Source organism: Lissotriton helveticus, chromosome 4_1 (assembly GCF_964261635.1).
Source record: "Lissotriton helveticus chromosome 4_1, aLisHel1.1, whole genome shotgun sequence".
In the NCBI taxonomy this organism is placed as follows: domain Eukaryota; kingdom Metazoa; phylum Chordata; class Amphibia; order Caudata; family Salamandridae; genus Lissotriton; species Lissotriton helveticus.
Window position 1 is genome coordinate 1,117,671,546 of NC_136063.1, and position 23,474 is coordinate 1,117,695,019.

At 48.4% G+C, this 23,474-nt stretch overlaps 1 protein-coding gene across 5 annotated transcripts in view; it reads left to right on the plus strand.

Moving 5' to 3' along the window:
• The window catches only part of PTPN3 (protein tyrosine phosphatase non-receptor type 3), a 1,880,479-nt gene that overhangs the window by 167,573 nt on the left and 1,689,432 nt on the right, over positions 1-23,474 (plus strand). For 3 of the 5 annotated variants that reach the window (XM_078687724.1, XM_078687726.1, XM_078687725.1), the window contains exon 4: positions 9,622-9,734. The exons of the other annotated variants lie outside the window; for them this stretch is intronic. In XM_078687724.1, coding sequence (XP_078543850.1) covers positions 9,641-9,734 — 94 coding nt within the window. In that variant the 5' untranslated portion in view covers positions 9,622-9,640. The remainder of the gene's footprint in view (positions 1-9,621; positions 9,735-23,474) is intronic. 5 annotated transcript variants of the gene reach the window in all.

Sequence of the window (23,474 nt, forward strand, 5' to 3'; positions counted from 1 at the left end):
CCTTCGGTGAAACCGGCGATGGTTCTTCTCTCCGTCCGTTTCCCTCGGCGTCGGCGTTTTCCTCGCGGGTCGGCGTCTTCCCGTCAGGTACCGCGTCTGTGGACATCTCCAGCACTTCCTTATTCTCCTCCGGCTCTGCTGATAGGGCCGTCGGCGATGACGAGGACGCACCGGATAGGCTGACCGGTGGAAGCGTCAGGGGACTCCCCCCTGACGTCAGAGAAGGGAGGGTCAACAGCGGAGGCAGCGAAGGCAGCTCGGACCCGCTCCACGCCACATCAAGGGGATCCTGCGGACGGGGCGGAAACGGACAGAAGTTAGAAGGTACGCCCCGTCCGTCCAGGACAGGGATCACGTCCTCGTGACACATCCCACCCCCAGGAGTGACCCGATCGGGGGAAACAGGAAAGCGGGACAGAAAGTCAACGTTCCCCTGCAGAGAACCTTTCCGATGCCGGACATCAATCTGAAACGGCTGCAGAGCCAGGAACCAACGAAGAATCCTATCATTGGTTCCCCTGTTACGCTGGAGCCAGGTCAAGGGGGCATGATCGGTGTACAAAACAAAGGGCCTCCCCTCGAGATAGTACTTCAGTTTTTCGACCCCCCACCTGACAGCCAGGCATTCCTTTTCGATGGTAGAATAGGCCTGTTCACGAGGTAACAGTTTTCGGCTGATGAAGAGGACAGGCCTTTCCACACCCTGCTCGTCCTCCTGGGAGAGGACGGCCCCGATGCCAACCCCAGAAGCATCTGTCTGAAGAATAAAAGGTTTGCTGAAGTCAGGGGACACAAGGACAGAGGAGGAAGTCAGAGCGTCCTTCAAGGCTTGGAAGGCGGATGTGTGGGCGGGAGAAGGAGGTGGTAGAGAGGAGGATCTGACGGTTTTTCCGAGGAGGTCAGTGAGGGGACCGGCCAAGCGGGCAAATTGAGAAATGAAACGGCGGTAATACCCCACCAATCCTAGGAAAGCCCTGAGTTCTTTTTTCGTGGACGGGTACGGCAACGCCCTGATGGCTTCGAGTTTTTCGGTTTGAGGCATGATACGGCCATCCCCTAGAAGATAACCCAGGTACTTGACTTCCTGGAAAGCAACTCTGGATTTCTTCGCATTGATATGGAGATTGGCCGCCTTTAGGCTAGACAAAATGTTTCTTAGATGGTTTATGTGTTCGTCCCATGTCTTACTGAACACAACAATGTCGTCAAGGTAGGCTGACGCATAAGACAAGTGCGGAGCCAGTAGGGTGTCCATAGCCCTTTGAAACGTGGCTGGCGCCCCATGCAACCCGAAAGGCAAAACCGTGAAGTGGTAGTGTCCCGAAGGGGTAGAGAAGGCTGTTTTTTCCCTGTCTTTTTCTGCTAGTGGTATCTGCCAATAGCCTTTGGTGAGGTCTATGGTGGTGATGTAACGGGCCTCACCAAGGCGCTCCAGCAGTTCATCAACCCGGGGTAATGGGTACGCGTCCTGTTTGGACACCCTATTCACGGCCCTAAAATCAATGCAGAAACGGATGCTCCCGTCCGGTTTTGGGACTAATACTACCGGTGAGCACCAGTTGCTATGGGAGGGCACAATAATCCCGGCGTCCAGCATGTCCTGCACTTCTTTCTGGAAGGCAAGTCGTCTTGCTTCGGGGATTCGGTAGGGTTTTTGTTTTACCACGGTGTTAGGGAGAGTTGGAATGTGGTGTTCTGCCAGATGCGTTTGCCCCGGTCGATCAGAGAAGATACCCGAAAAGGACAACAGAAGAGACCTGACTTCTTCCCGTTGTTCAGGGGACAGTTCCGGGTTTATAGGGGTATCTCCAACCGTATGGGTGACGTCTGGGACCAGAGATACGACATTAACGCTCTGGGGAGGTTTGCCCAACCACTTTTTGAGAATGTTTATGTGGTACATTTGAGTTTTGCCCCTTCCCAACTGTACAAGATACGTGGTTCTCCCTATTTTTCGGACGATTTTAAAGGGCCCTTGCCATTCCTTTCTCATTTTGTGTGACGAGGAGGGTAATAATATAAGAACCCAATCACCAACGTCAGTATTCTCCACTTCTTGCCCCTATCATAAAAGGCCTTCTGTTTGGTTTGTGCTATGGCCAAATGTTCGTGTGCCAGCGTTCTGAGCTTGTGTAACCTGGTCTGTAACTGGCGGGTATAGTCTAATAGAGCCTCAGCTTCCTGGGCTCCCTCAGCTTCCCAGCTATCTTTTGTTATTTCCAGAAGAGTCCTTGGGGCTCTTCCGAACAACATCTCGAATGGGGAAGTCCCTAAGCTGGACTGTTTCTGACTACGTAGGACAAAGAGGGCAAGGGGTAGCAACTGATCCCAGTTCTTCCCGTCCCCAGACAGAAGTTTTTTTAGGGTGAGTTTTAGGGAGCCGTTGTATCGCTCAACCAATCCGTCTGTCTGGGGGTGGTACACAGATGTTTTAATGTGGGTGATGTTTAGCTGCCCACACACTTGTTGCATCAGACGGGAAACAAAAGGGGTGCCCTGGTCCGTAACGATTTCCCGGGGAAAACCCATGCGAGAGAACACTTCCACGAGCCTCTGGGCTATGGCGGCTGAAGTGGCTGCTTTCAAAGGAAAGGCCTCTGGATAACGAGTTGCATAGTCAACAAGTACAAGGGCATACTGATGACCTCGAGAGGATTTAGGTAAGGGGCCAATAAGGTCCATTCCTATGCGATCGAACGGAACCCCTATGATGGGCATGGGGACCAGAGGTACAGGAGGTGGGGTGTAGGGATTTCGTTTTTGGCATATCCTGCACTCCTGACAGTATTTTTGGACCTGGGCGTAAACACCGGGCCAAAAGAAATGACGTAAGATGGCCTGACTCGTTTTTTCTGCCCCTGAGTGACCTGCCAACAGATGGGCATGGCCGAAGAACAGTATTTGGTCGCGAAAGTCGTTCGGAACCAACAGTTGGAGTTCAGCACCAGCTTTGGCGATTCTATACAGCAACCCATTTTTCTCCACAAACGTAGGAAAACTTTTGGTGGACGGATCTTTCCCATCACGTGCTACCTGCCACGCGTTGGTGAGACTTGCATCATTCAACTGGGCCGTCCGAAAATGCGTATCCCTAGCCCATGGTTCTGAGGCTAGTAGGGTGTCCTGGGGAGGAGACAAGTGTTGGAGGACCTCAAGTAACAGAACAGAAAAGGAGGGATTGTCTGTTCCTATAATGATGGATTCGGGTAATCTGGACATAACCCCCAAGGTAACTTGTTGTCCCTTTCCTGAAGGAGTGTATAAAGTGACTGATGCTACTGGGTATGCCTTCACGTCGCCGTGTACGCAACGGATATGAACCTGCTTCCCCGGAATGAGGGCTGATGGATCTACCAACTCCTCTCTTATTACTGAATGTTTACATCCCGAGTCCAACAGTGCCCTTATAACAGTGCCATTAAGGGAAACCCTTACGTAGAACGTAGTTCCGGTTTCTTGTGCATAAAGGATGGATCTGGGGGCGTAGCTCCCGTCCATTGGTTCATCTTCTTTGTCTTTCTTTCTCCTACAATACCGGGCTATATGTCCCCACTCCCCGCAGTCATAACATTGAGGTCCTGTGTTTGGCAGTTCTGGCCTTTGTACACGCAACCTAGGTGGCTCTGGTAGGGGTTTTAGTGGTTTATTTTCCGGTTTACCGGGAGGTAGGGATTTAGGAGGTTTCTCGGGCTCCCTCACATACGGTCTCCCTTGAGCCCGAGCGTAACAGGTGGCCATCTCTATGGCATGGTCTAATGTTAGTCCCGCATGTTGTTTGAGCCACCGCTGGGTGCTATAAGGGAGTGCTTCAATGAACTGTTCAAGGTATATCTTATTCATAATTGCATCTATGTTACCGTCCTGGGGTTTGAGCCACAGATCGGCGGCCTCCTTTAACTTGAAGAACAGTGTCTTGGGCAAATCCCCTGGTGCCCCTTTCTCTTGCCGGAACCGAGTGCGATGGGTTTCCTCGTCCACCCCCAACCTGTCAAGGATGTACTGTTTGACTACAGCGTAGGCAGTGGTGCCATCTCGGTTCACCGTTTGATAGGCCGCCTGTGCTTCCCCTATCAACAGGGGCGCCAAGTAGAACGGCCACCTATCCCCCGGCCATGCACTGGCTCTTGCTGCTCTTTCGAAGTTCAAGAAGAACGCCAGGGGGTCTTCACCCGGGGTGAATTTCTGCAATGGAACCACCGTGCCTGGGGGCGGGGCGGTGGCCCTTCCTTGTCCGATGACAGTCATTAACTGGGTTTGACCCTCGGCCAGTTTCAGAATGTTCTCAGACTGGCTTTGGATGGCCATTGTGAACGCGTTCCGGTCTGCTTCCATTTGGGTCAGTATATTCTCCATCCTGTGTCGAATGGGGGGCTCCTTTGAAGCTCCTATCTGGCTCGCCAATTGTGGCGGAGGGGCCGGGGAAGGAAGGACTCAACCAAAAGTGTAGTCCAAACAAGGTCTTTATTGATAATAGAAGGGGCTTGCCCGGGGGCAAAGACTCGGTCCACTCAAAGGGTTCCTCCTGTCTCTTGAGGCGTCTTGACCTGGGAAGATGTACAGCAGGGTCCCGTCTTCCCTTTCCTCGGGGCTTCACGGCTCCGGATACAGTCAGGGAGAAAAGAGACACAGGAGAGCCTCGTTAGTGGTGTGGCCAGGGGACAAGTATGAGAGGGGGAAGGGGGAAGTGAGGGATCACCAGGTTCCACCACCTTGTGTTCAGCGTTGCTAGGACCATGTGCGTGCGGGGCTCCGTGGCCACCCTCGTCCTACCCTGTCCCACCCCGTGCAGTGAACAACCCCTGTAGACGCCCTCGTACCTTGGTTAGCCACACTTCTCCCCTGGAAGTGTGGCAGGGCGGCTCGTGGGTCCGTGGGCCTCCTGGCTTGTCGCGTCTCTCCTTCGGTGAAACCGGCGATGGTTCTTCTCTCCGTCCGTTTCCCTCGGCGTCGGCGTTTTCCTCGCGGGTTGGCGTCTTCCCGTCAGGTACCGCGTCTGTGGACATCTCCAGCACTTCCTTATTCTCCTCCGGCTCTGCTGATAGGGCCGTCGGCGATGACGAGGACGCACCGGATAGGCTGACCGGTGGAAGCGTCAGGGGACTCCCCCCTGACGTCAGAGAAGGGAGGGTCAACAGCGGAGGCAGCGAAGGCAGCTCGGACCCGCTCCACGCCACATCAAGGGGATCCTGCGGACGGGGCGGAAACGGACAGAAGTTAGAAGGTACGCCCCGTCCGTCCAGGACAGGGATCACGTCCTCGTGACACACTGTTATTAGATGTCTCAACTGAGAGGCTATCTTGTTATAAAAAAAATAGAAGCATGTAGCCTATATACCCTTATAAGAAAAGTAGCCCCTCTCTTATCAAATTTTAACCATACATAATTTATACGTTGTTAAAATGTGATAATGCAAGACCTAGTGTTCGCATAGATCCTTCTACATGCATCCTTTATCCCCTGTAGAACTGTCAGTAGACCGATAGCTGTTTCTCACCTGAACCAAACATCCTCTTCACTCTCTGTAAACGTCTGTAGAAATGAATGGCTTCATTAGTAAAGCCCTTCACACAACCTGTCCAACCTCTAGAGGGGTGTTTGGAGAGATGGTATCTTGTTATAAAAGTGAACCATTCACTCTATAGGGACTTATATAAGAAGGAGTAACTCTTTCATAAGCACTACCACAACCAAACTCCACCCAGTTTAAATTAGGTAGGAGAGGGCCTAGTGTTGGTCTAACCTTGTACACTAACCCTCTACTCTCTTCAGAGGTATCGGTAAAGACATTCATACACTATGTTCGCTGAGAGGGGATGCCTTTGTACACGGCTGGATTACTCACTAAACCCTTTTACACCCAACCTATAACACGTAGAGACCTATTAGTGGAGAGGGAATCTTCTGACAGAAGTTAGAAATCACCCTGTAAACAATTATGTTACAAGTTCCTGATTTTCCGTCAAAGTTTACTATCCTCCATCTTTCCCCCGATAAAATATAGTAGCAGAGGGGCTAGTGTTTGTCTGAGGCTCTGTACACACGCCCTTCAGGCTATTTAGTGATATCACTAGACATCTTACTGTTTATAAAGTGATGTAACGCAGGAGGTACTAGTTCTTTAAGGTCTTCTACACAAAGCATTAGCTCTCTGTTGAGTTGTCAGTTAGAGAAATGGCTGGTGCTTGGTAGTATGAGATAGGAGCACTGTCTGACAGAATTGTTCCATGTAGAATGTGTAGCACCGACCCCGGTAAACCGCAGCTGTTGCTGTTTGCGTGGAGGGTGGTCCACACGGCAGTGCAACGCCAGTCGCTAGGTCGAGGGGGAAACTGTTGGAATGCCGATAACGCTGACACGCAGCGGGCGCGCCTATGGCACGCCCGTCCGTGCCTGGCCCGGGCCTATGGCCAGGAGCCCTGGATCCTTCTCCATTTTGTCTTAGAAATACTCTACAAGGAGGAATTGATTAAGCTTAACTCTAACGAGACAGGCGCTAAGTGTTTATGTCTAGTTCCATCTGATATCAACTTCGCATGTCCCTGTGGTTTTACTCTTCCAGTAGAACAGAAGATTAAAGCACTTTGCTCACCACAAAGAGTGAACAAAAAACTCCAGTTAGGAGATAGGAAACAGGATTTAACTTGTGGACTGATTAATGTAAGATCCCTGATCAAACACAGGTATGTAATAGCGGAGTTGATAACCACCCATAACATTGACGTGCTCTTTATCACAGAAACATGGGATATTGCATCTTCTGACGCAGATTTTGTGATTGCAACACCTACGGGTTTCCGTTCATGCAGAATAGACAGACCATTAAAAAGAGGAGCGGGTGTAGCAATTATTTTAAGAGAGCAGTTTTTAGCCAAGTTTGCCCCAGCTTTCGCTCCTCTCTTTGAAGTGCTGCATTTTTCCATTGAAATAGCCTCCAAAATGATGTTTAAAGGTATATACTACTTTACCATCCTCCCAATTCCAGGAGCATATTTGTGTAGAATCTGGTAAGACTCCTGGAATCTGCACTGTCTAATAACAACCTCACTGTTCTGGGGGATTTAAATATGTATTTAGAAAATCCGGAAGACAAAGAAATGGATATTCTGTTAGATGCCCTAGGGCTGATAGGCCTTTCTCAGCTTGTCTCAACCCCCCCCCCCCCCCACACATACACACACACACACATAGAGCAGGACATACGCTTGACGGGATTTTCAGTTCCATGGTCCGGTTGTCAGTAAAATAGGTCCTTCCTTTGACCTGGACAGACCATTTTTTAATTAAATTTAATATTATAACACTCACATCTCAGCCAACAAAGATAATGAAAAAAAAATCCAGCTACATTGCATGGAGAAAATCAGATCTGATGTTACTCCAATCTCTTTTGGAGGATACACGCCCTCATTTTAATCAATGTGTAGACTCTATTGCAGATAAATACACTGAATGGTTAAATGAAGCTATAAAAATCTCAGTCCCTATAAGAAAAATCTCAGGGAATCCGGATATGCCACCGGCATCCTGGTTCTCGGAAACTCTACGGAAGGAAAAACAATTGTGCCGTAGGATGGAAAGGCGCTGGATGGCTAATTATGACAAAATAGAAAAGGAACTATATAAAACCACATTAAACAACTATAAAAATTCATTAAAAAATGCTAAGAAAGATTACTTCACTCAACAAGTTGAAAACGCCAAACATACCACCAAAGAACTATTCAAAATCGTTAATAATTTAGCTACTTTACCAAAGTCAGATGCAATAAATTGGGATCAAACTTTCTGTGACTCTATTGCGTCAGCTTTCAAATCTAAAGTTATGGACATTTATAACGTTTTTGTAACCGCGCCTGTCCATGATCCCATAGAGCCAACCAAACATGACGAACCTCTGCAAGAATTGTTCTGTGCATTTGCCCCAATTCCTTCTGAAGTGGTAACCAAATACATACTAGAGATTAAATCCGATTCTCCGAACGATCCCTGCCCTCCTGGGGTCCTCAAAAAGATAACAGAAGTGGTTAGACCTACTCTCACTCAGATTTTTAACATGATGTTCACTTTAGGCAAGTTTCCATCTATATGGAAAGATTGCTCTATTCTTCCATTGCTAAAAAAGCCAAATCTAGACACGTCCAATTCGGTAAGCTATCGTTCCATTGCCCGCCTACCAAGATAGTTGAAAAGATTATGAATAAGTAACTATCTCAGTTTATTCTGTACAAAAATCTTCTTGATCACTCCCAATAGTGTTTCCATAAAGAACATAGTACTGAGACTGCATTGATAAATGCTACAGAAGAATTCAGAACAGTGATGGATGGAGGAGGATCAGCAGCCCTTGTCCTCCTCGATCTATTAGCCGCTTTTGATACGGTCGATCACAAGCTATTGCATTGGCAGCTGGGTCCATGGAATGGCACTGTCCATTTTGACCTCCTTTTTGGAAGATAGGAGGTTAACTGTTACAATGGATGGTTTCCAATCAAATTTCTATGTGCTCCCCTGTGGTGTCCCCCAAGGGTCGTCATTGAGCTTAACTCTTTTTAATATATATGTTGCAGAACTTGCTCCCTGATCGGAAATTTGGGTTTAGTTTAACGTCCTACGCCGACGACACCCAGATAGTTGTGGCAGCATATAAGAAACAAACTGATCCCCCTCTTCAGTTTCAGAACTGTATGAGAGAAGTCGACAGATGGATGAGCCAGCACTGTTTGAAGCTTAACTCCGAAAAGACCGAGGTCATTATCTTTGGTGAGCTGGAACCCAGATGGAACCATCTCTGGTGGCCAGTAGAGATGGGTGAATGCCTAAACCTGTGTCAAAGGCAAAAAATGTAGGCGTGTGGATTGACAAGTAAGCATTATCTCATCAGATCAATGCTACTGTCACCGCCTCCCATTTCATAATTAAAAATCTTAAGAAAATCATGCCTTATATTCCCACTGAGTCCAGAAACCTGGTGGTAACCGCGCTGGTCCAGACCAAATTGGACTACTGTAATAGTTTCTATTTGGGTATGCGTAAGCATCTTCTCAAAAAACTTCAATCGATCCAAAACACGGCCGCTCTATTGTTGAGCAATATCCCCAAATATGATTAGATTACCAAGGAAATTCACTGACTTCATTGGCTTCCAGTGGCCAAACGAGTTGCGTGTAAGGCCCTTTGTTTAGCATTCAAGGCTTTGAACGACACAGGACCTTGGTCGCTCAAAAAGCTATTGTTTGGTATCATCCATCCAGACAGCTACGGTCCTCAGGGACCAAAATGATGAAGGTACCTAGAATACGCACTTCGGGCTGGGACAGTCGGAGTCTTTCCTATGGCACCGCAAAGCTGTGGAACACACTTCCAGCCGAGTTGAGAGGAGTAGTTTCTCTTACAATTTTTAGGAGAAAGTTGAAAACCTGGCTTTTCCAGAACTGAGCAATCAGGAGGATTTATGGCAGTCCGCGCCAAGACAACCCCTGGGTATTCGTGCGCTCAACAAATTTCATTAACATTAACATAGCATGCTGGAATTTAGTAACACAATGCCTATGTTTTATTTATTAGTAATAGTCTTTAAGACGCAGAAATAAAATTATATGGACTGTACATTTTTTCTGTAGGATTTCCAGCCAGTTCAAGATGCCAACAATGCAGCAGACGACTAAGAAAAAAAACCAACAACACTCCAAAGAAGTCTCAAAATATGAAACGGACACAGAGAAAAAAAATGATGGTAAAAGAAATTGCAAATCCAGAATGCAACATGTAACAACAAAATGTATTAGTCTACAAAAAAATGTAATGCCACAATTAGACAAATTTAGGAAAAATAAATTTGAAAGACTTAGTCAGAAGTTTTTCGTAGAAGTGTAGTATTATGAGAAGAATGACAACAGTAAAAGGCAAAAAAGCTTTGCGATACCAGAGTAATTGTGTTGAGTGTCTAGTTGACAATGCTTTTCTATTAAAAAGAAAGCTATTTATTATCATTTTGAAGAGAATCAGATGTTCAGCTAAACTGATTAATTCAATGAAGAAACCATTTTGCCAAAACTTTTACATAGTTTCCATTTTATCTGCAACAAAAATAATCCACCACTAACTAGGTGAGGTTGTGAACTTTTTCTGGAAATAAGAATACCAAGCTAGAGGAGCACCACATATACATGTTATTGTGGGTGAAAGATGCACTGATGTTTGGTCAGGATACTGATGGCTCAGAGTTGTCATTCATTGAGTAAAATATAACTTGTGACATTCCAGAAGAGTCTCAGACCAGAACTCTTAGGCAACAAGTCTTGCAATTCCATTCACATAAATGTTTCAAGTTTCTCAACGGAGATACAGAGCAAAAGGGAAATAGTACACTAAGTGTTGTTTTTATATTCCTTATGGCTGTTATCTCTTAAGGAAGGGTGGACAGTTTTATGTCTACAGTCTGACACACTGTTGCTAGGTAATCTAAAAATACATATAATCTGAAAAGAAGTGAGGCTTCAAACCTTATCAAGGATTACAATTCACGAATCCTGACCATGTGGAATGCCAACATGTATATTCTGTTTGTAGCAGACAATTCTATTTCTGTAGCTTGATATGTCACTTCATATATAACTAAGTCAGAATGGACAGAGATAAATGATGTATAGGAAGAAATAGCAGAGAACTCTTTAAGGAAAACGCGTTACATTTTTAGCTCAAAGATTCCCTCACAAAGAGAAATTAGATCCTATGAAGCTTGTGACAAACTTAGTTCTTCAAGCTTATATGGGAACTCCCAAGCAATGATTTGGGCTAGTTTCAGCCAGGCCTGGACGTGCGTTTATACAGTTTCGTGAAATTGATTATTTCGCTTAGTTTGATCTAGAAAGCACTGAGTTCCTTAAAACAAATAGTTCCAGTTACTGTTCTGTAGAGGCAGGGCCACATGCTGCCCAGAGAAGACAATGGGTAGACTCAGGGTAGCAGCCATTCCTCCCTGGTGCGGGTACTCTAAATGAACATTCAAGCAGGACAACATGCTCCTAGGATTCCATGTGAAGGATGTGCAGTCCCTATCCAATCAGGTGTGGTTATCTGAAACTGGGCGCCACGTCATGTCACTGCACCTTGATTCAAGTCATATCAACTCCTCTGCTGTTTGCGGTTTAATCTTAGGGAGTACCAACATCCCATCATCCGAGCTGATCAGGAGCTGTTTCTCAGTGGATCAAAGCATCGTAGCCCTGACTGTCCCAGCTTGAGTTTTGCTAGGAGTCATCTTCTCCCCCTCTTGCACTGGGAGCTTTGGGACAGCTGCATCATCCCTGTGAAGTCCCTGCATGCGAGGAGAACTCCTGTGTCTCAGCCCAGTCACAAGCCTCAGCCAGGTCCCAGAAGAAGAGGGACCTGCCCTTGTGGGTAAACCTGAGCCTGGCCGGGGACAAGAGAGCATATTTAAGTCCATTTCCTGGAGCTTGCTCTTCATGCTGAGCGAGAAGGATTTGTGTTTCTGGACAGCCGTATTATAGTCCTGAAAGATGAGGACTATGATGTTATCCACAGTGTAATGGCCCGCCTGCCTGGCTGCTTGTCGGATGACATCTCTATCACAAAAGTACAGACGTTTTGCCACTGTACGTCTGGGCAAGGCCCGTACTTGGACCGTTGTGCTCATTCCAGGAAGAACAGGGACAGGCCGCCGGGCACCATTGTCCCAATTAGCCAATCCTCCACTAAGGTCACCCAGCCCTCTTTCTCTGTGCCCTCAGGGAGGCCCTCAAGGGGTATGTTGCTGCAGTGTGCTCACCTTTCTGCATCCTCTGCCCTGTACTTGAGGATGCAGAGTCAGTTTGTAAGATCCCGTACCTTGTGTTGAAGGTCCGTCATCTGCAGCTACTGTATTGATGATTCTCTTACCGTCTCTCATAGTTTTCTTTGGGTCGAATGGAGGAGGCCCACCTCCATGGCCACCATGTCGATCTTCGCCTAAATCGAGGATGTGGAAGAGTTAGCCTCCTACAGCATCTGTGCAATCCATCAGGACAGGGTATGCTGGCCACCAAAGTGGACAGTAGGGTGCTGATAATCGTGCCTACAGCATCTGATTGACCCTTGCGTCATTCGCTGGTCGTGGTGCAAGAGTGGTCAGCAGTTTAGACATCTCTGGCTTCCCCATTGTGAATGTGGCTACAAGGTAGACCCTGATGTCAACGTGTCCGGTCCAGAGTCCTGTTCACAGACCAAGACCAGTCAGTGTGCTGTCAGCCTGCTTGCCCACCAAAGGTGGTCGGTTAGTATGTGCAACCAACCAGTTGGTTTCAGAGTTAGGCCTCGATCTTCGTCAAGTTATGCTGCTGAAAAAGTGAAGTACATCCAGCAGCAGACAGCATTGTTTGGAAGCAGCAAAGTCAGTGATAAACTGATGGGAGAGGCCCACTCCTCTATCCAATATTTGGTGGGGCTGAGCTCCAGCCCAGGTTGTGCTGTCCCCGATGTCAAGGAGGGGTGGTTCTGCTCCTCACAGCCCAACCCATTGTCAGTCCAGCCCCCCAGCTCAGGAAACGGGATGAGCTCTTCGGGCATTAGGTCACCCTCCTCTTGCCTTGCGAGGCGGTACCCACCCTCAGTCAGATATTCCCAACACCCAGGGGAGGGACACCAACCGATGCTGCATTCTCACAGTGAGAGGGGTCAACCTGTAAAAGACCCAGGACATTAATATATACATAAAAGTAATCAGGAATGAGGTCCTGGTTCTAAAACGTTACAGAATTGCTGTAGTGCATAACCTCTAAAATTGAACAACTTTAAGACATTACAAAATCCTTGCGATGGAATGGTCTTCTCCTAATGGGAGAAGACTGTTTCATTCCCAGAAGAGAACATTGTTGCGTCCCAGTAAAAGAACTTAGTTGCAGGGTTTGGCCAGCTCAGAATGTCACCATTTAAACTCGCACCATTCACTGCGTTAGCCACCTGGATATACTCTAAATGTCACCTTCCTCCAAAACCACAACGTTCTTCCTGACTTCCACAGTCTTGACAGGACCAAAATAACTTGACTTCCCTTTGGGTGTCCACACAGGTTGCTTTATATAAACCATTTCAAGACATTTCACTTCCTTTCTAGTGCAGAATGCTTCTCATCAAAACACCTCTTGTACCTTTTCTGATGATCACGTAGATTTCATGAACATTTTCGCTTCCATTGTTCATGCCTAACTGGAAATTGCTTCTGACTTATTAACCACAATAGGTTAAGCTCAGAACCTGCAACTCTACCTTTTTTGAGGAACAGGAAAGGGGACAACTTTCACTCTCTTAAGGGTATAGCGATGTGACCAAAGCTACCTTTTTCAATGGTGTCCTTTTCTCAGTGGCAATCCAAGCATACTCCTTCACGAATCTGTTTATTCATTCCACCAGGCCATTTGCCTGTGGCACATATAGAGCAGTACGACAGTGGGTGGTAGAGAGTTAATTTAAAACCTTTTTCATCGCTAGGGACACAAACTAAATCCCATTATCATTTATGTTGCTTTGGGGAATCCCCTTACAAGCTAAAACATCACACAATAACTCTAAAACATTCCTTGGGATGACAGAACCTACACAAAAAGCTGTAATTCGCTGCGAAGTATAATCCACCAACAGCAGAGCAAAACTCTTCCCTGTGGTAACAATTTAAAAGGACACATGATGTCCCGACTCGGTTTACTCCAAGGCTCACTTGGTATATCCACTAGGGACAGCGGAGCACTTCTCACTAACTTAGATGTATCACTGCATGCACATTGCGAGCAATCCTTCACCACCATTTCAGCCTGCCTGTCAAGCCCAAGCCATCAATAATATTCCCTCATTCTAGCTTTTGTTGAACTCCTGCATAGATTCCGCTCATGGGCTGGGTTTAGGATCCTTCTTCAAATTCCAGGAGGAGGGACCAGCAGTTCACCTCGGTAAAGCAACTTAGCCACAATATTTAGTTCATCCTTCACATTGCAAAATTCTTTCACTTCCTCTGACACCAACTTCCAAGAGGGCAAACCCTTAACAACAAACTTAGAACGTGTTTCCTTACTTTATCTTTAGAAACCTCAGTCATCCATTCCTCCTGAGTCAAGACTTCTTCCCTGACATAATACAGGAAAATCTAAATTTACCACAACCAGCTCATCCAACGGAAGTCCTGACAATCGGTCAGCCGGAACATTTATTCCATCTCGAAGATAGTCTATTTGAAAATTGAATTCTAATAGACTCTCCATTCATTGTTGTATTCTGGGCGTGGCACCATCACTGATTTTACAAGAGAAAATGTTAACCTAATGTCTATGTCCAGTCCTTATATGAACGGTAGGCCCCACAAAATGTATTTGAAATGGTCTATTGCCCACATGCAGGCTAATGCCTCTCTCGTCACCCATCGAATATTTCTTTACAGCCCGCTTCAATGACTGAGAAGCAAACCCTGTATTCCTCTCTTTGCCATTCACAACTTGAGATAAGACTAATCCTAAACCCTTCAGGCTGGCATTAGTTGTAAGTATATATCGCTTGGACACAACAAAATGTCCCAAAGTTGGTATTTTTTCAATCTCTAATTTTATCTTCTCAAAAGCTTTCTTACACTCTTTGGATACTACAAAAAACAAATTTTCCTTGAGACGTTATATGTGGTTGCACCACACTGGCAATAGTTTGGATGCATTTAGAGTAATACTCTGCCAGAACAAGGAAAGATCTTACTTGATCCTTATCATCCTGGCAATGGCACCTTTACAATCAAATTAGTGATCTCTACCTTGGGACGAATGCCACTCCCTGATAGTGTGACCTAAATATGAGACTGAATCCACCCTGAATTTACATTGATCCCTAATGACTGAGAGCCCATTTTCTCTTAGTTTGACCAACCTTTACTACAATGTTCGATCACATCATGGCTCTCTTGCTCCTTACCATAAACCAAGATGTCCTGAAAAACATAACACAATCGATCCCTTTAGGTACTTCAAGCACATTTTGGAAACAGGCTGCTGCAGAGGATAAGCCATAAGGCATCCTTATAAACCTGAAAGCCCTCACTGAAGTAATAAAAGATGTAAGTGCCCTTGAGTCCTCATGAAGAAGCTCCTGATCATAGGCAGTGGATAAATCCATTACACTGAAGATACTGACTCCACTCAACATTGCCAAAGCTTCTGTTATATTGGGTAGTAATTGACGATCTACCCATATACGTTGATTAACATCCCTAAGACCTACACTCATCCTTTTTGTAGGAAGGTGGAGTATTATGTGGTGATGTTGGTTAGGCTTCACCATGCAGTACCCTCCCAATACCCCAAAGATGGTCCTTGGATTCCCAAAAGTAAATCCTTAGCTCAGTCCTGGCCGAGTGGCAAAGAGCAGTGAGGCTTTACTAGAGGAACATGTGTTAAGCAATTTAGAGTACCAACCTGGACGATAAGTAATTCACAAGACTCAAAAGAAATCACTCACAATTTATAAGAATAAAGCATATTTTTTTGTTTTCACAACATAATTTTATTGTTGACAACCACTACAGTACGAGGGCCTTGTAGGGCACCCAGGGTACGTAAACAGGATGACATATACGAGAGTCAACATTTTCAATAACGTTAGAGGATTGATTGCACGTAAGATACAGTCTGAAGGAAGATAAGAACAAAAAAGAAGAGAGAAGAAACAGCTGCGCCACATTGCCTCTGTTTAACAAATGAAACAGTCTTGAATATAGGGAAAGTTCTTGCCGCCCACAGTCACAGCGAATGAAAGCACTAAGGAAATGCTAGTCTACTAGTATCATAGCAATGGTTCTTCAGCATCGGGAGGGGAGGAGGCTCCAGATATAATCCCCTGTAATCGGCCCATCCTTACCAGACTTTATAGTGTTTACGAGGGCATCCCCTCTCTTCGAAGACTGGGAGTTCCAGGCCCATACAAAAGTCTATACCCCTCTTCCATATCCCAAGCGACGGTGTAGATTCAATTTTCCAAACCTGGGCAATATCTCTTTGCCAGCATGAAACTCAGAAATAGGAGGTGACGCTTATTCCTATTACCACCTATGCCTTCCGTAACGTGGCCAACTTCGGTGAGGATGCAATGTCCCACCCCAGAACCTCAGACAGGCATACAAACACCCTCCTCTATAACCTTGACGGTGACTGGCAGGACCACACAGTGTGCAGGAAAGTGCCCTCCATAGATCCAAAGCGTAAGCAGTGCAGGGAGGCGATGAGCCCTGGGTGCCACAGTCTGTGCCTGGTATAATAGGCTCTGTGTAAGTATTTAAGCTGTATAATGTGCAGACGGGCTGCGATTGCTGCACTGCGCGGGGATTCCAGAGCCTCAACCAAGTCGTCTTGGGCCTAAGTCCTGCTGCCATGCCTCTCTAGCGGTCCATTTTCCCCTGGCGCAGTGGCATCGGGTCTTAGTCCTTGCCCATAGTCTGGAGTGCAGTGATGGGCCACAGGAAGCGCAGTGGAAAGGCCGGGCCCGGCCCCCCACGAGGCGGGGGGTCTCCACGCACTCCTGTGGTTGGCAACTTTGTGGCGCGTCCACGGGCAACAGGGCGTCGCGACGTTCGCATGTCGTTCAGCCTAGCCCAGTCGAGGCAGCACAAGCTCCATCAGCACGTCCAGGGATCCAGGACGCCCAACTGATGGAAAAGGTAGGGGGACGATCCACCCCGAGGCGGCAGGCCCACTGACAGTGGGGGAAGAAACCCCCCCCCCTCGCCCCGGCTGCTACAGGGGGAGTAGAGGGTTCGGCGCGGTCAAAGCCATCCAGGCCTCACCGGGGATCTCAGCACCGTTCGCCCTCGGCAGAAGGGTAGCAGGGGAGGTCCGTTCCATCAGGGCATCGCAGCCACGGCCAAATAGTTCCGTCCCACCATGCGTAGCCAGTGCAGGGGGGGAGATCACCCGCTGGCACGCACGGGCTCCAAGGTTTCACCGGGCCCTACAGGTTCAATGTCCTGGCCCCAATCCTTCTCACCATGTTCCACCGACTGCTAAGGTGGAGAGCGACAACTCGTCTGAGGCCCGGCCCAGCTCCAGCACCACCGTGGAGGGGGGTGAGGGTACAGCCGCAAAGCACGGGGGATCCTGCCGCAGCAGCCGCCCAGGTCCCCAAAGCAGTCAGTCACGTAGAGCCGGCCCGTGGATCTCCTTCGTCCTCCGCAGCGGCACCCGATCAAGACCCCAGGCGGCCAATCAACCCGCGCGACTGTCTTCAGGCCTCACGACTGCGGGGGCGTCCTCCTTGAGCGGGCGGCAGGGAGTTCCGCTCCCCCAGGGCGTGCCGCAATCCAGCAGGGACCGTCAAGCCGCCTCAGGTCCAAGCAGGCGCCAGTCTGGAGAAGCATCTGCGAAGCCCTCCTGAGCCAGCCGCAGCGGCTCGGAGGCCGATTGTCCTCTCAATTGCCCCTGCAGAGAGTTCTATGCCCCAAGGGCGCCTCAGGCCCGCCGGGTCAGTCGAGCCATCTCAGCTCCAAACAGGTGCCATTTTGATGAGGCATCTGCTGAGCCTTTCTGGGCCAACAGCGACGGATTGGAGGGCGATTGTCCTCCCGACTGCCCTCACAAGTGTTGCCGGGATGTCTGTGTCCCTTAAGGAGCAAGCGCGATTGTTGTTCGAGCCTTTGGACTGGCGGATGTGTTTTCGGATGGAGCTTTTAGCCGGAGCTCGGCGAAAGTACGTCCTAAGCGGCCATGTTGTTGGCTACGCCCTCCTGCTGCACCAGTCTTGTATAGTCTGGAAAGATTAGAATATGGTGGGAGTCCTATTGAAGCTGGCCCGCTCATCTGGCATGTGTAAGAATCGTAATGCGGTCGTAAGCATTTAAGAACCTAGCTATGACGGGCCGAGACCTGGCCCCTGGTGGAGGTTTTTGCATCAAACCACGGTGCACGATTTCAATGATGAAACACTTAGACAGAGATGGCTGAGGGATCCAACCCACTATCCACTCGGTGAGGAATCGTTCCACACTGTTATTCTCTGGAAAGCCCACAAAGCGAAGATTGTTCCTCCGGGCCCTGCCTTCGGCGTCTTCCGCCCTGATCGCGAGACCTTTGGTAATGGATTCCAGAGAGGATACCTTCTTGTGGAGGGGTGCAACTGTGTCTTCTGTGGTTGATATCCGGGTTTCGGCTTCCGTTTTCCTGTCCACCGCCTTGTGGAGATCCTGGCGGTTCAGCATCACATCCGACCCAACCGCCCCTATCTTGGCCTCCAGCGCGTCTCATGATTGTGTTATTGCCGCCATCAATGCAGCATTTTCCGGACCAGTGAATCCCTGACTCGCCGAATCAGCCGTTTGCGCCCCTGGGGCGGCATAGTGGTCCGGTGTTCTTTGTTTGGTGTTCTGAAATTTGTCACGAGTCATGTTTAGTGACAGCAGATAGGCCCTCACAGCGCCAGCAGAGTTCTGTAAAAGCCAGTAGACCGTGCGGTCACACCCAAGGCGATGGAGGTGGTGGCAGCAGCACTTGAGGGGGGAGAGGAGGGGAGGTCATCCCACAGCGAGCAGTCAATACAGATAACGTTCACCTACAAGGCAGGCAGAAAGGCAGGTGTGGAGGCTACCCACACACAAGCCGCACAAGGACCTAGACCGGCCGCTTCCATGCGCAGGCGCCTGCTCACCACCCTAATGGATGCCTCTGCCTAGGTGCACCTCTGCCCCGCTGCGTGTTCCATAAGCGGCGGTGCTTCACCTGGATTGTGATGAAGGTGCAGTGATCCCCGGTTCACTCTGGCAACCGCTTTCCTCCAAGCCCCGTTTAATGTGTGTGTGTGTGTGTGGGGATGGGGGGGGGGGGGTTCCCTCGCATGAATTTTCCTGGATGGAGACCGGGCACGCGCTGAGGGCAGCACGGGCCGATTATATCTGCCCCATCACTACCTCCACACCACAGGGTAATGGGGGGGTCCAGGCCCTATAGAGCCCTAGAGGCCTCAGTTTATAGTGGGCACGAGGGGCTGTACGTAGGGATCGGGCTTTGTGAGCAGCCCTGCGCCGACCCGGCATGTTCACCGCTGCATCACACCACTGCCCTGCCAGCATCAAGGGGCGCAAAGGTAGGCTCACCAAGGACCCAAAGGGGCCCCGCAGCAGGTGCAGTCAGTAGGTCTAGGCAGGGGCACGGCACACCAGGGAAGCATCCAAGGACACCTGGGGCGTAGCCGCATCGGGGGGGGGCGGGGCACACACTGACCTCTGTAGGGATCCTCAATACCCACAAGAAGCCATGTAGAATGGTGAAAGCCAATCTAATCTAGGCAGCGGGGTCCAGCTCCACCGGTCACCAATCCTACCGGCCGCAACGTCTTCCTGCCAAGGCTCAGCTCGGTCGCGCGGCCAAGGCCCAGTGCGATATCTTCGTTTCTGCCTCAGGGGCCCGCCCATACCCAGAGGAGAGGTAGGTAGCAGCCGTCGCCGTCACCGGAGCCACCAGACAGGCGACGTGTAGAGCCGGCGGCGAGGAGCAACCGAACACAGGCCTCCGACATCGATCCTGGTGTGCTCACCCTGTGGTCCGCGAAGCGGATGCAGGACAATCTGTTCCAGTCGCCCTAAAAAATTCTGCTTGCTCCTGTCAGCAAGTCCCAACGCGTCAGAGGAGCCAGGATGTGGCGTAGTCAGGGCCCAAACTGCAAGCCCTGGGTCAGCCAATGGCGTCGCCATGCGGCCGTCCTGGCTGTGAGTCTGCCGTTAAGCTCTAAGCCACTAAGCGGCAGCTGCATAGAGGTACGGTTCAGAGGAGCCTGGGGGAAAATATGAACTGATAGCACAGGATAATTAAGGATTTTAGAGCGGGCCTCCGGAGCTCGTCTAAAGCACGTCCGCCATGTCGGACCGCTTGGCCACGCCCCAAGAATAAAGCAGATTTTTATATAACTTTAGATGCCAAAACAAAGTCAATTGGATTAGTATAATCAGAGTTGCGGAGTTTAGAAGCAATATTAAATCAGTGCCAAATAGTAATTTAAAACGTTATCATTGCGGTTATTGTAAACGAATCTAGGACCCTAGTGTAACTTTTCCCGATTCATGCCCTTATATAGGTATACTTTACCCTATCATTATAAAGGCATAGAAATCCTTACCATATTTGGCCTGAGCCTTACAGCCCAAATACCGCAAGGCTACTTCCACTAAGTTCCGAGAATTCGCAACGATTTCTTGGAAAAACCCGCCTTCAGCAGCTAGGATCTTCCCCCTGCTTGAATATTAAGTTATCCAAGAAATCCTGGAGTTTTCTGGGAATTGAACCTTTGAGTGACGTTATTAAATCCAATCATGCGTCAAACTTGGCACCTTCATGGTATAAATATGCCTATATTTGCCTAAACTAACACACAGTGGTTTTTGGAGCAGATCGACTAACTACTTGCCCGACGCCCTGCAGCAGCAAGTGCCAAAGGAAGCCGACCCTCCAGCAGACGCACTGAGGGACGCTGTTTCTTCTCTTGCCGAGAAATCCAGCTCCAGTGTTTCCAGCTTACCCTTGCGGGTATCTGGGAGATCGAATCCTGAAAGAGAGATACAAGACCTCCTTCATTCTAAACCAAGGTGCGGAGCTGATTAGACCCTTAGAGAATTCTTGATTAGACTCTTGGCAGATTCTAGGCAAAGAATACTAAACTTAAAACTACTCCTAAAACGTATTTCTTCCCTTGTGCTAGGCTTAGGTCAGGTACCTCGGTGTAGGCGTATTTTAGAAGCACCAGTTGAGTACTTTTAGCCATCTCTTATATCATTGTATGTATTTTATGCATTTTATCTATTTAAAGCAACTTATGGCTTAGAAAGCATATCATGCTTTTACAGTACTACTTTATAATACTGTTTGTATTATATGCCTTGTACTTTATAACCAGCATTACTATTGTAGCAGTACATTTCTCATGCTTGAGATAGAAGACTGTTCAATAAATACCTTTTATTGAAAACGCCCGTCTCACTAATTTCTCAGCAACTCTGGTGAAACTAAGTATACACGATTGACTGAGTAAAAAAGTTATCTATTGTTTCCACGACTCTGAAGATTGAGTTCTTATTCTTGGGAAACAAAGTTGTCATGTTATATGGTTGTCAGAAACGAATCCCTTGTTGTACTTTCGAGAGTTTCTAGTGACCTCTGAGCTAGCTGGCACACACATAATTAAGTCTAATATATTCGGCAGAGACCTAGTTGACCTTAGTCCTACGTCTAAGCTGCAGTATATATTATTCCAATGCGCAGAGCCTATTGGGAATATAGGAACTACACTACACGGTCAATGGTAAAAATCACTAGTGAGTTGCGTGGAACCCAAGGAGGGTAAAGGTGATGCGGGATCAAGCCACGACAGGCAGCTTGATTTTACCTGGCTCATGCAGCCTAGGTGCAGATTTGTCCCGGCTGACCTTGGTGCTGAAGTGGGAGCCGCGTGGAAGCTGGTTTTACTGCTTACTCAGTGCTGATAGAGACTGGGTCTAAAAAGCTGACAACAAAGCCACTGCTGACTTCGGAGGAAGGTTTTGCAGAGTTCTCTCAAGTTGCAGCGTCGAGTAAAGGTGGTGGTTACCAGACAGGCAACCAACAAGCCTGGCAGCTGTAATGTCAGCACAAAGTTATTTTGAGGTCCTGGGGAAAAGGGTAGCCACCTGAAACTTGCTGGAGGTCAGGACTACATTTCCCACAATGCACTGGACCATGTGCTTTTGGGCAATCCCTCTGAGGAATTGCCAACTATTCTTTGGTTCTGGTACATTGTTTTACCTGTGGTGCATACAGTGGACTAGTGAAACTAGTCCAGGGTAATCAGATGTTGCCGGTTGCTCTCAAAGGTGTCCCGCTCTGTGGTTGTGGCGAGCTTTAGTCCAGGTAGAGTCGCAGTTGTGCAGTTCCAAGAAGGGTATAATCAACAAACGGGGGGGGGAGAGAGAGAGCAAGGGGTGGATTCCTTCTCCCAGGTAATATAAATAAACAACAAGAATCCACCTAATTGGGCGCTGTGTTCCCTACAGTGGTGGGGAGCACAAAGTGTTTATAAAATACCCCTCACACACCAAAAGGACCCTTGGTGTCATGCTTCATCATTGGGGTATTTGCACCCCTCTACGGGATGCGGCGTACTACGACCTACGGCTACGCGGGAGCACTATCTCGTGTAGACTATGTGTGGTGTGTGTGTGAGGGTTCGGTGTGAGTATGTGGTGAGGTAATTTAAGTAAGTGAGTGATTTATTGAAAAGGTACCTGGCTCGTGGGGTGAATCAGAACGATTTTAATGAGCCCCCGGGCTGGTACTGTTAAAAATGGGTGCGGGTTGAGGTGATTATGTGATATTAAGCACGTCGCCTCTAGGGTGCGTCGACATGTTTCGGGGTTAGACCCCTTCTTCAGGACAGGGTGCACCACACCCCACCTTACTCACTTTTTTCTAAGTAAAAAATGTTTTTTTACACAAAAGTGAAAATGTAGTGCTGTAATATGCCTACACAGTTCATGTAGTTCTTTGCTAATATGCAATAAACCTATAAGGGAAAAAAGGAGAAAAAACCACAATGTAGTATACCACTTCTTGTTTTGTACATGGTGCAGTGACCTGTAACAAATATAGGTGGTGGGAGGTCACTAGACATGAATTTATGTCATGCTACTGGATTCAAGCCTAGTTATTTTTAATGTTACTTGTTGCTTAGTTGCCATACACCTTCTTACTGGAGGACTGTGCTGACCGCTTTGTCTTAAAGTTTCATAGTGTCTTGGGTGGGCACCAGGGCACCCGCCTTTATTGATGTGAGCCCCAGGGCCAGACAAGGTTTGGGACGGGCTGCATGGCCCTTTCTCCTTTAATTTTAGTAGTGGCCCTGGGGGGTGGGGTCCCCAGGGCCTAACAAACCTCAGAGGGGGCCGCTGGAGTCCCCAGGGTCAAAATAAGGCAAGAGGAGGGAGGCCATGCAGCCCCCCTCTCCTTTAAGTTTAAAAAAACAGCTCTGGGGATGAGATCCCCCAGGGCCTACTATGGCTCGGGAGGAGAACCGCATGGCCCCCTCCCCTTTCATATTAAAAAAGGCCCTGGGGGTGGGGTCATCAGAGCCTGATAAGGTGTGGAGAGCAGGGGCCATTCGTTCCCCTCCCCTTTAATTAAAAACAATGGCCCTGGGGGATGGGTTCCGCAGAGTCTAACAAGGCTCAGGGAGGGGGACCACATGCCCCCCTCCCCTTTCTTTAAAGAAAAGCCCTGAGGGATGGGTTCGTAAGGGCTTAATAAGGCTTAAGGGTGCCATGCGGTCCCCCTCCCCTTTATGAAAAAAAGGCCCTGGGGAATGGGGTCCCCATGGCCTAATACGGCTTGGGTCGGGGCCACGCTGCCCTTCCCCTTTAATAAAAAAAATCCCGGGGATGATGTTCCCAGTGCCTAATAAGTCCCCCTCCCCTTTAAAAAACTTCATAGTAGTTTGCTTT